We start from the raw sequence: 15,228 nt of genomic DNA, 5'->3' as shown, positions 1-15,228 counted from the left end.
ACTGCAGGATTTGAGTCCCTGGCGGCGTAGTGTGTCACTGATGGTAGCCTTTGTTACTTTGGTCCCAGCTCTCTGCAGGTCATTCACTAGGTCCCCCCGTGTGGTTCTGGGATTTTTACTCACCGTTCTTGTGATCATTTTGACCCCACGGGGTGAGATCTTGCGTGGAGCCCCAGATCGAGGAAGATTATCAGTGGTCTTGTATGTTTTCCATTTTCTAATAATTGATCCCACAGTTGATTTCTTCACACCAAGCTGTTTACCTATTGCAGATTCAGACTTCCCAGCCTGGTGCAGGTCTATAATTTTGTTTCAGGTGTCCTTTGACAGCTCTCTAGTTTTGGCCATGGTGGAGTTTAGAGTGTGACAGTTTGAGGTTGTGGACAGGTGTCTTTTATACTGATAACGAGTTCAAACAGGTGCCATTAATGAAGGTAACGAGTGGAGGACAGAGGAGCCTCTTACAGAAGAAGTTACAGGTCTGTGAGAGCCAGAAATCTTGCTTGTTTGTAACTGACCAAATACTTATTTTCCACCATATTTTGCAAATAAATTCTTTAAAAATCAGACAATGTGATTTTCTGGATTTTTTTTCTCATTTTGTCTCTCATAGTTGAGGTATATCTATGATGAAAATTACCAGCCTCTCTCATCTTTTTAAGTGTGAGAACTTGCACTATTGATGGCTGACTAAATACTTTTTTGCCCCACTGTATCTTCCTGCAAGCTGGGCAGCTGATAGGTCATGATGTTGACATTACATGTACTAACTGAGTTGATCATCCACAGCGGCTTCATGTTGCTTCTTATCATTCAACAGTGACAAAGATGAATTTATGGAGGTTTTATCCTGGCTCTCAGCATGATCAACACAGTAAACAATGAAAATCCAAGGCAGGTTTATCTCTATGGGACATTTTGGTAGCAAGCCAACTGTGCTGCACACAGTTTTGTGAGTGTTACTTTAAAAATATCTATTTATAGTAAGTAGTTACCTATCTGAAAAGTATCTAAATTAGTAATTTAGGTACTTTTATTTTTATCTTATTTTTTTATTAAGGATTTACACAATTAATTAAAAGGATTACGCCTCTGAAAACTTTGTATTCTGATCTACACCATTTTAGTGTGTGTGATGGGACAAGGGAGCTGCAATACAGCATATTTATGAGGATAGTATTGTGTGTTTTGTGAACAATAAAGAAATAAGGATAGAAAGGATAAGGGGAATACAGCAACTTAGATGTTTTAGAACTTTATATTTGTGTTAATTTAGAGGCTGCCTAATGCCTTTAGCCTGAAAAATGAAGCTGAAGCTGATAAATATTGCTTTACTAGCAATTTCACAAAACCAAAACCACTGTGCAACACAATTTTAGCAAAGGTTAAACTCTTTGTGAAATTCATGAACAACACAAGGAGGAACATGCTGTCAGCCAGGTGACAGTCGGTGTTAAATTAATGTGAGGAACTAATTTGGATTAGAAATTCTTCTAATCGGTTATATGGGCCATTCAACAAAATTGGTGCAGTCAGAGATGGAAACATCTGGGTGAAAAAAAACATTTATGTTAATTGAACAATATCCAAGGTACAGCTTTCTCGTACAGGTAGCTCTGTGGCTTTGTTGGTCAAAGTGCCTGATCCGTAAACAAGAGGTCCTGGCTTCAGCTCCCAGCATGCTAGGCCGCCACAGGATTAAGGGGAATAGCGGCCTAGTGGTTAGGGCATATAGCTTTGAATCCTGAGGTTCTGAGTCCAAGCCCCACTCTGACAAACTGCCACTAAACCCCACACTGCTCTGCTCAATGGCAGCCCACTGCTCCCCAAGGGGATGGGTTAAATGCAGAGATAAATTTCTCCAATGTCAGATCAATAATGTTCAATTAGTCACTGAAATAAAAGGTAATTTCATATGGTTTTGGAATACAGGGTTATATTGATATTTTAAAGTTCTCTTTGCATCTATCTTGTAAAGATATTTTTTGAAATTTTGTTTCTCAAAATTATTTAATTTTGACTTTTTAAAAGTGATTTATCAGAATTATTGGATTTTGAGTATATTTTTCTTTGTTAAGGCTATAAATGTACAAAATATTTCATTTTGTCAAAACATTTCATTTCATTTCATGTTTGAGTGAAAAAACTGACAGATGAAACATGCTTAAAGGTGTGGTCCTGAGTTATAACCCAATAAGCTTCTGAGGATCAACCATGTCAGGACATATTAGGACAGGCCTCAGGAACTGTGGTTATCCCAGATGGACTTTTAAAAAAAAAAAAAGAAAAAAGAAGAGGCCTGCTGAGAAGGAAAGAAAAACAGAAGAAGGAACATCGTCATTCCATATGTTGCTGGAATCTAAGAAAAAAATCAGGAGGATTTTCAACCAGAATTGGATCTCTGTGCACTACAAACCCAACAACACCCTGAGAAAAAACTGTTTCACCCCAAAGGATAACCAAAAAGTCTTCACTACACCATTTAGTGTAGTGAAGACTGCACAGACCTTTACATTGGAGAGACCAAGCAACCGCTACACGGTTGCATGGCTCAACACAGGAAGACCAACTCCTCAGGACAGGACTGAGCTGCTCACCACCCCTGAAGGCTAAAGGACACTTGTTTGAGGACAACAACATCCATATTCTGGCCAACAAAGAAAGATGGTTTGAGAGAGTGGTTAAGGACGCCATCCTTGTTAACCCGGCTTCTGAATCTTCAGATGGCTTTGCCTAAGACTTAAGTCCTTCACTTAAGGTTGGACTTTAAAAACATACATTTAGATATTTCGTTTCCACAATCACGCTTACAACCCTTCTTAGTATGACAGCTTTATTCCTAGCCCAGGTTAATGATATTCACTTTGACCAATGGATCCCTCTAAGTACCTTTTAGGCCTGGGGGGTCACTGCCCTTTGATACTGTGCATTGCATTCTACATTTCTTACCTCTATAAATGTGAACCTTCCAGGGTAGTAAACTTGCTCAGATATACACTTTCAATATTCAACATTTTTCTAAACATATATCCATGGACTGTCACACAAATATCCCAAATACTTAGAAGTCATACAAAGACAGACTATAAATACTTCAACATTTTTCCGAGATAATCATTAAACATTGTGACAGGGCAAAAACTGTGGGTGTTTGCACATGTATTGGTGGTTTGTTTTGGCTTGCAGTACTTTGGTGTAGCACAAGACATTAGGATGATTAGAATATTCAGAAATTTAATTTTTACCAGTATTCAGTGGAAAGAGAAGATCAATATGTTTTTGCTAAAAAACATGGTCAGTTTGCACTACTGTGTGTTTACCATCTTTACACAGAGCCCAGAGCAGCTGTATAGGAGGTGGGAGAGCAAGAGAGGAAGCACAGATGAGAACAGCGTCACAGGCAGCAAGCAAGAGGAGAGGAGGTGAGTTCATATGGAGGAGGAGTTTGACAGAGAGGCAGGGAGCCTGTGATAGACCGTGAGAAAGAGCAGGAGAGAGATAGAGGCTGTGAGTGAGGGAGGAAGATGCTGTTGCCAGGGAACGAGGCTGAAATAGCTGGAACTATCTTTTACAGTTTGGAAGAGGATGAAGAGGCAGTTAAAGATGGATACAAAATGGAGTAAATTGGAAGAAAACAGGTGGTCCTGATCACGGACAGCATCACAGAATCGAAGTAAAAGGTACGTAGCTATGATTACATAAGCATCAGAACACTGCTCCCATACGGCTGACATCATCCAAAAGGATTAGAGCCCAGGGGCTTTAGTGTTAGCAGGCGGAGGAAGATGAGGAGGGAACAGAGGGATTCAGCAGAGAAAAACAGAGGCAAAAAGTGAGAAAAAATAAAACAGAGGGATCGACATGCTGCATGTTAGATACAAAGAGTTAGGATAATCTTTATTTCCAGAATCCAGTCCAGGGTCTGCTGGATTAAAAATTAATGCACTGTGATGAAACCATCTGACTCTCTTCATTTTCTACACAGGAAAACATATCTTGCCTTCATTGGCTTCATTAGTAAGAACAGGAGCTAGGCAGCTTCCCTAAAAACAGGAGAGCACCGCCTGAAAATGTAAACAGCGATGAACCTCACCCACCAATTTTAAGGAGGGGCAAGTGAAGCAAGGCAGAGTCATCAGAGGAGAACAACACCGATATACTTTATAATGTGAGTGTTTTTTAAATATAGTGTTGCACCGACACCATTTTTTCGGCCCCAATACGATACCTGGCTGTGCAGTATCGGCCGATACCGATACCATACCGATACCATCTGTTTGAAATTGATGTGTGTGTGTATATATGAAGAACTGCATACCACTTGGATGTAAAATAATGCTAAGCTAATACAAAGTGAATCCAGTAGAACTTTTTATTGCCTACCTGGAACAGGTGACAATAGTTGAATAAACATTTGGCTCTCAAAATGGTATTGGTGCCCTATTTGTTGGTACTCGCCAATATCAAAACCACCATTGTAGTGCTGGATTGGTGCTCCGTCCGATACTGGTATCGGTGCAACGCTAATTTAATAACATTTTTATCCCAGAGGTTCTGAGTTCAAGTCCCAGTCCCAAAAACTGCCACTCCGTGTCCCTGAGCAGGACCCTTAACTCCACACTGCTCGCAAGGCGCCGCACAATGGCAGCCCACTGCTCCCCAAGGGAATGGGTTAAATGGACAGAGTGAATTTCGTTGCTTTGTTCTTGTGACAGTGCAATGACAATATAGTTGAATTCAATGCATTCAAAGAGACAGCACAGAAGTAAGAATGATTTTTAATGAAATTACTAAAAGCATCCATACGCCTGTCCGTCCATCCATCTTCTCTCATTTTATCCATCAGGGTCACAGTGGGGCCAGTCCCTATATAAAAAAATGACAAATAAAAAAAGCTGTCATATGTGAACACTGTGAATATACTGTATATATTCCATGCACCTTTTTCTTCCTTTGGCACATTCTTCTTCTTTGACTATTTTAGCTGATGTACATTTTTCCACTGTGAGATCAATAAAGTCAATCATCGGTTTCTATGTGTGAAAGGTGGGGTACACCCTGGACAGGTCAACAGTCATTTGCAGAGCAAAACTTTCTTTAAAAAGCCACTGACATGTACGGAAAAGCATAAAACAAAACTTTCTGAGCACAACAACCAAGAGGATGATTATGCTGCAAAGAACATATCAACTGGTCATTGTTGACATGTGTGTCTCACGCAGAGTTTCTAGATCATCAAAAATAATTGTCTGTTTTTTTCACTGCACTTTTCTTTTAAGCCAACTCTACCTGTTGTTTTTAGGCTTTAAAAAGAGAAGAACACCACGGAGAACATGTCTAGCTGTAAAGCTAGATCTAATGATAATATTTTTAAATCTTTCAAAAGATTCTCACCAAAATCTAGATATGTTTTATTTATAAAAGGAAGTAGTTAATGTCATAAAGTTTTAATAGATGATCAAATAAATGCCTTTGATCCTGTATTGTTGTTTGTTTTGTTTTTTTAGATCATGCTGCCAAGGATTCCCAAAGATCTCTCCCTTCTTATCTTTAGATAAAAACACATTGTGAAAGCTGAGTCTGTCATCAATAATTACATCTAGGTTAACTTTAATTCTGAATGAGCCTACAAATGCCTTCAAAGCTGCAATCCAATACAAACACAGCTTTCAAGTGGGGATTCTGCTGTACTGGTTTTCAAAGGCAAGGAACCTGTCAGGAAATAAACCTGTAAACAGTCTTCCGCTACAGTTTGCTTTACCTCTCTTTCATATTCTGGTTGGGACAAAGGAAAAGGCAGCCCTGCCATCTGGATGCAAATCCTCACCAACTACGTGCCGCTGCATCCTTACTTTGAGTCTCAGATGTTTACTGAATGAATAAGCAAGGCTTTGAAAGTAAATCTAGACAGACTAAAAACTTGTTATGTCAGGATATTTATATGATTTTGTGAATGAAAACATTTTATATGTGGTTATTAAAAAACGCTGGGACTTGCTTATGGCTTGAATCAATCTATTTTTTTTTTTTCCAATCCCAGCAGAACCCACTTTTTTCCACAAAAATAGATCTGTCTGAACCAAATCAGTTCCATCCCAGTGGACTAATGGGCTGTGGTGATGTCTGTTAGATAAATTCAGGTTGGAAACAAGGTTTATTTGTGCAGGAAAATCACTTTTATGGATTTGCTCTATTTGCCTTGACTGCTACTTGTATGGCGGGCTGCAATAAATGATTTAAACACAGACAGTCTGCAGCTGTACAAAAATAAATCAGAAATAGAATTTAATGCAATAGATGCAGCCTGTTGTTTTGGTTACGTGGATGCACACATGAGCTGACTGTGTAGCCTTCAGGGAATAGCTGCTGTATGAATAAGCCAGTGTTTTATTTTAGTCTCCTTCCCGGGGGATGCTGGGGTCAAAAATCCACTCGGATTGGGTGTTATGCATTCCTCTAATGAAGTAATTGGAACTGTGTTAGAAATTGACGTGTTCAGCATGCCCAAGCTGTTATCAGTCCAAAAAAGTCTTGGTGACGCAAGTCTCCAAATACATAAATAGTTTTCAACTAAATATCTGCTGCCTTTTTTAATGTATTCATATACAACTTTTCATGGATTTAATGAGGGCTAATTCATTTCGTCAATGCATTTTGTTTGCTTGGAGTACTGTGGTAGAATAGGGTGCTGGGGTAATTTTAAGGCCATCTGAGCAGTGAATCTCCAGAGCAGATCTGTGTTATCATTATTTTTATAAAGTTAAGCTTGGTTTTTAATACACGCTGGTTAACTAATCCCTCAGTTAATGGACCTAAAGGATTTATCTCACAGTCTAGTTGTGGGAAAAAGGCTACTTGCTTCATGCACATAATTTTCTACTGCTTGAATCTTAAGGTCATGTTCTTCAGAAACTCTGGACCAACAACCAATGTAAAGAGATAGAGATGAGAATCAGCTCCTCTAAATTTGCTGCTTCAGTCTGTTATGGTGAATTTGCTGGTGAAATTTACCTAAATATTCTTGCAAAATATGGGTAATGACCAAGAGAATAATATCTCTGATACAAAGGACTGCAATAAGCTTTCTCGTCTTCACAGTCATCTGCAGGGTATTTCAGCATAGGTGCTGCTCAACATTGAACAGAGTCAGTTGTTGTTGGTTTGGGGATTTGGGATTCAGGCTTACTAACACTCAACAGCACCTTTCAAACAGCACAAATGATGTTTTGCACAAGCATTGCTTACAAGGAGAGAAATCTGAGGCTCAGTTTTAGGCCCTGTTCTATTTTCAATTTTATAAATTTTTTTACATATTGGAAAGAAAAAGTTCTGGGCTAAAAGCCATCTTTACACAGATGATGCAAAACTTTATCTATTTGGCTCTTCTTTAGTACAGGCTTTAGTTTAAACAGCCTCTCAGCTGCCAAAATATAACTGTATGCCTTAAAGTTAATTCTTAATGAGCTGATTTACTCATCTGTGCTGTTCAAGCTTCTTTAGACACCACCATTCATGTAGCAGCTAAAACAGCTAATTTTTCAGAATATATTTACTTAAAGTGTTTTGAATTTTTTTTATAAGGTCTCCCAAGGCTCAATTTTACACCTTATTTTATTTTGCAGTAATAATTCAAGGATATCTTTAGCTAACATGCTGTTTTATGCAGATGATACCTTATGTTGCTCTATGAGCTTTAACGTAGGTTACTGTCATGCCTTAACCATAAAATGATAACCATGTGTGATACTGGATGTGTCAGTGAATTGTTAAAAGTTTGACCTTAATGGGAATTAAGTTTCTGAATGTCATTTTCCAGATATTGTTTCAGAGGAATTCCCTCTTTGTTTTAAAAACGTTCCTGGATTGTAACAGTCTTAAAAATGGATTATGGTAATGTAACATTACTTACATGAATTTTATTTCATTTGCAATATTGTTATGTAAATTCTGTCCACTACTGTGATTAATGTTTTAGTTTAACAAAAAAGCTGCTGCTACACAGAGCAATCTACTTTATTATCTAGTTTCAATGTCAAATCTAAGGAGACATTATAACTAGTATGTTTAATGTACGAAAAAAGCAGCCCTCAGGTTGCCATCTCTCCAGAGTAGGCTATCCAGACTTTTTACTAATCCTAACTACTATATCTGATTTTGCCGCCTGGATAATTAAAGTTGATTTAAACAGGGTGTTTTAAAGCAGCATTTTATGTTAAGTGTTGATGAGTTATTCCATCTTTCTGTCATTCAAAGTGAGCAGAGGCCCTCAAAACCTGCAGGAAAATGGGTACAGCAGAAGTCACTTTACGCATGGACAGCATGGACGTCAAGGACGAGTGGCAGGATGAAGACTTCCCCAGGTATCTGTTAGTATTAGAGGAAGGTTCAGAGTTTGTTTTCTCAGTGCGCCAGATTTGTATGCCGCTTGAGGAAAACAGGTTGGGTCCAGATGGAAAATTAGTCATGTGTGAGATACTGAAGGGGAACAGGTGTGTTCTTTCCACTATGCCGTCGCATGCGGGGACTGTATCATATTAGGATATAAAATAGCAGCTGGCAGAGAGTAAAAAAGAGTTCGATAGTGACCTGCAATGGAAAATTTGTGCTATATTATATTATATTATATCATATCAATTGTTTGAGAATTAACTATCTCATATAAAGAAAATGCCTATAAGTTTGAAGAAATATTGTTTTGTTTATTGACCAGCAAGCAAAAAACAGTGTAAAAAATCTGTATACTTCACAATGCACAACTCTTTAGTCCTCCCCATGGCCGTGCTTCAAGTTAAACTTCTGTCTCTTCTCTTAGTACCATTCATCATTCATTCCACTTGGATCAGTTTTCCAATCCATTTTTGCCAAAAAATATCCCCACAGCATGATGATGCCACTGCTATGCTTCAATGTTTTGATATCATTCTTGTTTTTGGTTTAGACCCCCCAACTTGTCTTCATTGGTTGCTGAAAAGTAAAATTTTTGTCTCCACTCATCAAATATGCCTTTTTTGCAACTAAAAATATGCCTTCTCATTTCTAACTTCATCTAATGGCTTTTTTCGGGTGTTCGTTCATTAAAGCGCAACAGTTGAGTTGAATGCAGGAGTTGGCATTATAATTAATGCCTTAAAAAGCCTCCTTATGGTTGGGAACACATTGTAAATCACTTTTTGCAGATACAGCTTCAGTAGTTTTGGATGATATCTTTTCATACTTTGAGGTATTTAAACCAAAAAAAGTATTTTTTTTCTGTCATCTGATCAAACCAACTTCTTCTTAATTTTTACTGTCCCCATATGGCAAACCTCAAACTTCTTTTGACTTCCTTGTATTAGTATTCAATAACAAACCCTTGTCTATGGTTATGGAATACATCTTTGCTTATAAAGTTAAAAAGCTATGAATTAATTTTCGAGGCAATGAAACAACCTCAAAGGTACAAAACTCTCACCTCTACAACTACTTGTCTATACTTGTTGTGCTTTGGGTGTGATTGTGTGGGAATAAACTCTTTCAAGCTCGATTTGTGGGAGTAATGAGGGTTGGATTACAGTAGCAACAGATAGTATATCTGCAATGTACCAACATGCAGAATGAGAAAATGACATCAACACAGGTGTTCACAGCATAATTACCACAGGGAGGTTTGTAATCTCTAGTGTTTCTTTCTTAGACAATAAATATTCTAATTCTGTGTCACTAAGTCATAGAAAGGTATTGGTAAAAAGTTACAAATTAAAGTATTTCTATTTTTTTAAGTAAATAAAAATTATGTTTAGGTGGAAGCAGGGCATATATATAGATGTATGAATTTATCATTTTACATATGCTCTGTGTGCAGGCCACTGCCAGAGGATGGAGATGTCAACTCATGTGGCTTAACTGACACCAGAAGCAGTAAGTAAAGTCAGTAACACATTTTGATTGTATATCTTAAAATGTTAACTTTTAACTGCCTACTCTCACAGATCCTCCCACCAGTCTGAATGTGGGAGAGTCAATCAACCATAGAATGCGTCGCACACTGGTAGCCCCCGAGATGAACCTGTCCCTGGATCAGAGTGAGGGCTCTGTTCTCTCTGACGACTTCCTGGAAACGCCTGATGACCTGGACATCAATGTTGATGACATTGAGACTCCAGATGAGACCGACTCACTTGAGTTCCTGAACAACGGCAATGAGCTTGAGTGGGAAGGTCAGAACAAAGGAATATTTAGATCAGGACTATTCAACAGGTTCCTTTTTCATACAGCCCCTCCTAAATTATTGGGGGTAGTGCTTTGTATGGTCAAAATAATATTAATCCAAAGTTACAAGGAATGAAAGAAAAGCTACATTGTTAAAATGTCATGTATTAAAGGGTTTTATTCTTTAATAATACCGATGCCCATTTAAGCAAATTGTTTGTAGACATTTTACAAACTGTATAAATATAGATAACTACTTAACAGTCTGCAGCTGCTTGACTCGCCCTGTTTTGTTAATTTTTTCTTCTTTAGATGACACTCCTGTGGCCACAGCCAAACGTCTTCCAGGTGAAGGTGAAGATGAGAGAGACTCCTCTGGTCGTCTGTGGCGAACAGTGATAATCGGCGATCAGGAGCAAAGGATTGACATGCAGACCATTAGACCGTACCTGCGAGTGGTCACCCATGGAGGTAATCTACTGGTTTTTAAATTTGATTTAATAAAGAACAGACAGGTGACTCAGAAGAAACATCGAATAGAGTTTGACCCTAAATCATCAAATCAAAGCACCAAACATATGAGGTTGCAATAAAACCCAAACTACAGAGAAAATCAATGTCTACATTATGTCTTTCTTTCTTTTCAGGTTATTATGGTGAGGGTCTGAATGCCATCATTGTGTTTGCGGCCTGCTACCTTCCTGACAGCAGCTGTGATGACTACACATACATCATGGAGAATCTCTTCCTGTAAGTTCCTACGATTCCTTACGGCAACATACTACATCCTCTGACCCATCTTGCATCTCAATTACTTCTATTTTATTTCTTTAGGTGGATGAAAGTAAAGTAAAAACATCAAGTTCATGCTGTGAAATTGGCTCAGAGACTAAGCAAAAAAAGGAAGAAAAAACAAGAAAAGTTGATTTAAACTTAAAGTCTTATCTGCTCTCTTGTCAGGTATGTTGTTAGCAGCCTGGAACTGCTGGTGGCTGAAGATTATATGATTGTTTATCTGAATGGAGCAACTCCTCGCAGGAAGATGCCGGGAATAAGTTGGCTAAAGAGATGCTACCAGATGATTGACAGAAAGTAAGAAAAATACCTTCATCATAGAAATTAAACTGGAGATACAGCCAAAGTAAAATAAATTATGATTTGTTAATAAACAAAAAGAAAAGTAATAGTAGCAAATGGGAGCTCATTTATCTTTTGTCTTTTTCTTTGCAGACTGAGGAAAAACCTCAAGTCTCTGATCATTGCACATCCAACATGGTTTATCAGAACTGTCCTTGCGATCTCAAGACCTTTTATAAGGTTGGATATATCTACTGTCAGTCATTCTACTTTTAGCGGATATTCACCTCTAATCTAACAAGAATACTGAATAATATGTCTAAAAAAAACATATCTTGGGTAAAACTGTTTAAAGTTAACATATCTATATGTTGTATTATATATCTATATAAGATTATTTCTATGATTAATTTGACTTGTTGATGGTTTCCACAGTGTGAAGTTCATGGATAAGATTCGATATGTTCACACGCTGGAGGAGCTTAGTCACATCATCCCTATGGAGCATGTACAGATTCCTGAATGTGTTCTGCAGTAAGTCTTCTCTACCACCAAGGGTCACTGTTGAGATGCCACACAGGTCTTTGATAATCGCAACGGCCATACACAGGCAGGAGAACATGAATGAATAAAGCAACTTTAATTTTTGTTTAAACATCACAACCCTTGCATTTTTATAAAAAACAGACAAGTCCTACAACACATGACAAACATTCAGAGAATATGTAACTGATGATTTTACAGAAAGAAACAGCCTTAAGTCAAATTGCTTCTTTTTTCTTCCCTTCTATAATTCAATTCAGATTTATATAGCGCCAAATCACAACAAATGTCATCTCAAGGCACTTTACAGTTCACCAGATCATACAGTCAAATTGATTCAAAGTTTTCTATCTAAGGATTGCATCAACTTATTGACTCAAAGGCAATCCCTCACCAGGCGCGCTGGAAGCTGTTTCAAGTGAGGGGGGCTGATGGCTGGGTTGGAAAACACATGACGTCATTATGTTGAGGGCTGGCGCTGACGTTTTTAACATAATATTGTAGGCCTACATTTGTCGCCAAAAACTGCCATTTAAAATGCATCGGAACAAAGCATGAACATTTTAAACTTTATTTCTTCTCTTTTAATCATTCAAAACAAACAACAGCTCCCAATCAACAGGATCAGGAATACTTGAATAAAACATGGCCTAAATATAGCCTAAACTGAGCATTGAACGTCTTGAAAGTCCATTCGACTATGGATATGGGGAATGATTTCATATCTGAACAAAAAACACACACAAAAAAAACAACTAATTTCATATTTTATCACTAAATAGCTTAATACAGACATAAAATTTAGTGATATGCAGCCTTATTCTAGCGTAGACTTCTTCAGCCACAGGACTAAGATGAATAGGCACATAAATAACGCTAAATGCAGCAGCATAGGGGAATTAAAACCATTTCTTACTTTGAAATAGTCAGAAATACGTTTCTGCTGCCTATTGCTAGCCATGCCTAAACGAATGTGAGGTGGCGGAAGCTTCCGGGGGAGTAGCCTAGTTTTTTATGAAATATTAAAATAATGAATCATTTCTTTATATCTTATACACAGCCCATCATTTTAATCCCATATCAAACAGTCTTTAAAAAAATAAATACATAAATAATTTCATGTTTTTAAGTACAATATTATGTTACTCCACAGCCCCCCATGGTGGGGGGCTGATGCTATGACGAGGGAGGCTGCAGCCCCTGCAGCACCCCCCTTCCCGTGCCACTGTCCCTCACACTAAGCATCCCCGTAGCGACAATGGAGAGGAAAAACTCCCCTTTAACAGGATAAATCCTCCAGCAGAACCAGGCTCAGTGGGAGCAGACATCTACCGAGGCCGACTGGGGTTCAAGGAGACAGAAGGAGTCATACAGAAAGAGGCAGAGATACAAAAGGCAACTGTAAAAGGCGGCCCCGTTCAGCAAACACGCAGCCAGGCAGACCAGCTCTGAGCCAGCTCCCATGTCAGAGGATGAAGAGAGCACATCCAGTTAGTTGCAGTCAGAGAAACAGGACCACACTGGAAAACAGGCAGATCTCTAACATCTACAGTATAAACAAAGGTGTTGGTGGCAGCACCACAGCTGATATTTCTCTCCAGGGTGGTGTCACAGCCAAACAGGAACAGACCAGATGAAGCTATTATGAGAAAAAGCAGAGAGAGCATAATGTTATAGACTGAACTAACAGATTCTGCAGAGTGGGAAAATAGAGATGGAATGAAGCAGAATGATGAAAAAGGGGTCTCTATGTCCTCCAAAAGTCTAAAGGCTGATTTATACTCAGAAACCAAGTCCTCTGCGTATGTGCTGCAGTGAACAAAAATGTGCCCCCGCCACTGCCGCAGACACTCTGGTGCACCTCTCCAAAATTGTAGGTGACTGCAGACAGGAGGCCTCTGATTGGTCAAATCTACATCCGCTCTACACTATGTGTGTTTCCTGTTTGGTATCTTACCGGCTTGTTTTGTTTGTATATATATATATATATATCAGACATGGGCAATGTGGAGTCAACGAGTCATCTCCATGTCATGTATTGGTTCTACCCAGCCAATTAACCAGGTGAGTCCAATCTGCACAGGTTAATTCACGGTCAAGTTTGGACTCACCTGCTTCAGTGGCTGGGTAGAACCAATACATGACATGGAGATGACTTGTTGACTCCACATTGCCCATGTTTGATATATATATATATATATATATATATATATATATATATATATATATATATATATATATACACTATATTGCCAAAAGTATTTGCTCACCCATCCAAATTATTGGAATCAGGTGTTCCAATCACTTCCATGGCCACAGGTGTATAAATTCAAGCACCTAGGCATGCAGACTGTTTTTACAAACATTTGTGAAAGAATGGGTCGCTCTCAGGAGCTCAGTGAATTCCAGCGTGGAACTGTGATAGGATGCCACCTGTGCAACAAATCCAGTCGTGAAATTTCCTCGCTCCTAAATATTCCACAGTCAACTGTCAGCTGTATTATAAGAAAATGGAAGTGTTTGGGAACGACAGCAACTCAGCCACGAAGTGGTAGGCCACGTAAACTGACGGAGCGGGGTCAGCGGATGCTGACGCGCATAGTGCGAAGAGGTCGCCAACTTTCTGCAGAGTCAATCACTACAGACCTCCAAACTTCATGTGGCCTTCAGATTAGCTCAAGAACAGTGCGCAGAGAGCTTCATGGAATGGGTTTCCATGGTCGAGCAGCTGCATCCAAGCCATACATCACCAAGTGCAATGCAAAGCGTCGGATGCGGTGGTGTAAAGCACGCCGCCACTGGACTCTAGAGCAGTGGAGACGCGTTCTCTGGAGTGACGAATCGCGCTTCTCCATCTGGCAATCTGATGGACGGGTCTGGGTTTGGCGGTTGCCAGGAGAACGGTACTTGTCTGACTGCATTGTGCCAAGTGTAAAGTTTGGTGGAGGGGGGATTATGGTGTGGGGTTGTTTTTCAGGAGCTGGGCTTGGCCCCTTAGTTCCAGTGAAAGGAACTCTGAATGCTTCAGCATACCAAGACATTTTGGACAATTCCATGCTCCCAACTTTGTGGGAACAGTTTGGAGCTGGCCCCTTCCTCTTCCAACATGACTGTGCACCAGTGCACAAAGCAAGGTCCATAAAGACATGGATGACAGAGTCTGGTGTGGATGAACTTGACTGGCCTGCACAGAGTCCTGACCTCAACCCGATAGAACACCTTTGGGATGAATTAGAGCGGAGACTGAGAGCCAGGCCTTCTCGTCCAACATCAGTGTGCGACCTCACAAATGCGCTTCTGGAAGAATGGTCAAAAATTCCCATAAACACACTCCTAAACCTTGTGGACAGCCTTCCCAGAAGAGTTGAAGCTGTTCTAGCTGCAAAGGGTGGACCGACGTCATATTGAACCCTATGGATT

The 15,228-nt window shown here is 39.3% G+C and overlaps 1 protein-coding gene and 1 long non-coding RNA gene across 3 annotated transcripts in view; one reads left to right on the top strand and one right to left on the bottom strand.

Moving 5' to 3' along the window:
- Nucleotides 1-3,445: 3,445 nt before the first annotated feature.
- atcayb (ATCAY kinesin light chain interacting caytaxin b) overlaps nucleotides 3,446-15,228 on the top strand; it is a 13,545-nt gene continuing 1,762 nt past the window's right edge. The window contains exons 1-10 of one of the 2 annotated variants that reach the window (XM_038291947.1): nucleotides 3,446-3,680; nucleotides 3,986-4,168; nucleotides 8,254-8,360; nucleotides 9,842-9,897; nucleotides 9,969-10,196; nucleotides 10,501-10,659; nucleotides 10,836-10,938; nucleotides 11,149-11,280; nucleotides 11,419-11,505; nucleotides 11,701-11,799. In XM_038291947.1, coding sequence (XP_038147875.1) covers nucleotides 8,284-8,360; nucleotides 9,842-9,897; nucleotides 9,969-10,196; nucleotides 10,501-10,659; nucleotides 10,836-10,938; nucleotides 11,149-11,280; nucleotides 11,419-11,505; nucleotides 11,701-11,799 — 941 coding nt within the window. In that variant the 5' untranslated portion in view covers nucleotides 3,446-3,680; nucleotides 3,986-4,168; nucleotides 8,254-8,283. The remainder of the gene's footprint in view (nucleotides 3,681-3,985; nucleotides 4,169-8,253; nucleotides 8,361-9,841; nucleotides 9,898-9,968; nucleotides 10,197-10,500; nucleotides 10,660-10,835; nucleotides 10,939-11,148; nucleotides 11,281-11,418; nucleotides 11,506-11,700; nucleotides 11,800-15,228) is intronic. The other variant, XM_038291946.1, reaches the window with a different exon arrangement.
- Nucleotides 4,763-15,228, bottom strand: part of LOC119787895 — a 26,880-nt gene continuing 16,414 nt past the window's right edge. Inside the window, exon 3 of the long non-coding RNA XR_005281390.1 lies at nucleotides 4,763-4,866. This is a non-coding gene — a long non-coding RNA (uncharacterized LOC119787895). The remainder of the gene's footprint in view (nucleotides 4,867-15,228) is intronic.

The sequence above is a fragment of the Cyprinodon tularosa genome, unplaced genomic scaffold (genome assembly GCF_016077235.1).
Source record: "Cyprinodon tularosa strain WSP-4 unplaced genomic scaffold, ASM1607723v1 ctg304, whole genome shotgun sequence".
Taxonomy (NCBI): Eukaryota; Metazoa; Chordata; class Actinopteri; order Cyprinodontiformes; family Cyprinodontidae; genus Cyprinodon; species Cyprinodon tularosa.
This window is presented reverse-complemented; position numbering and strand designations above follow the sequence as displayed.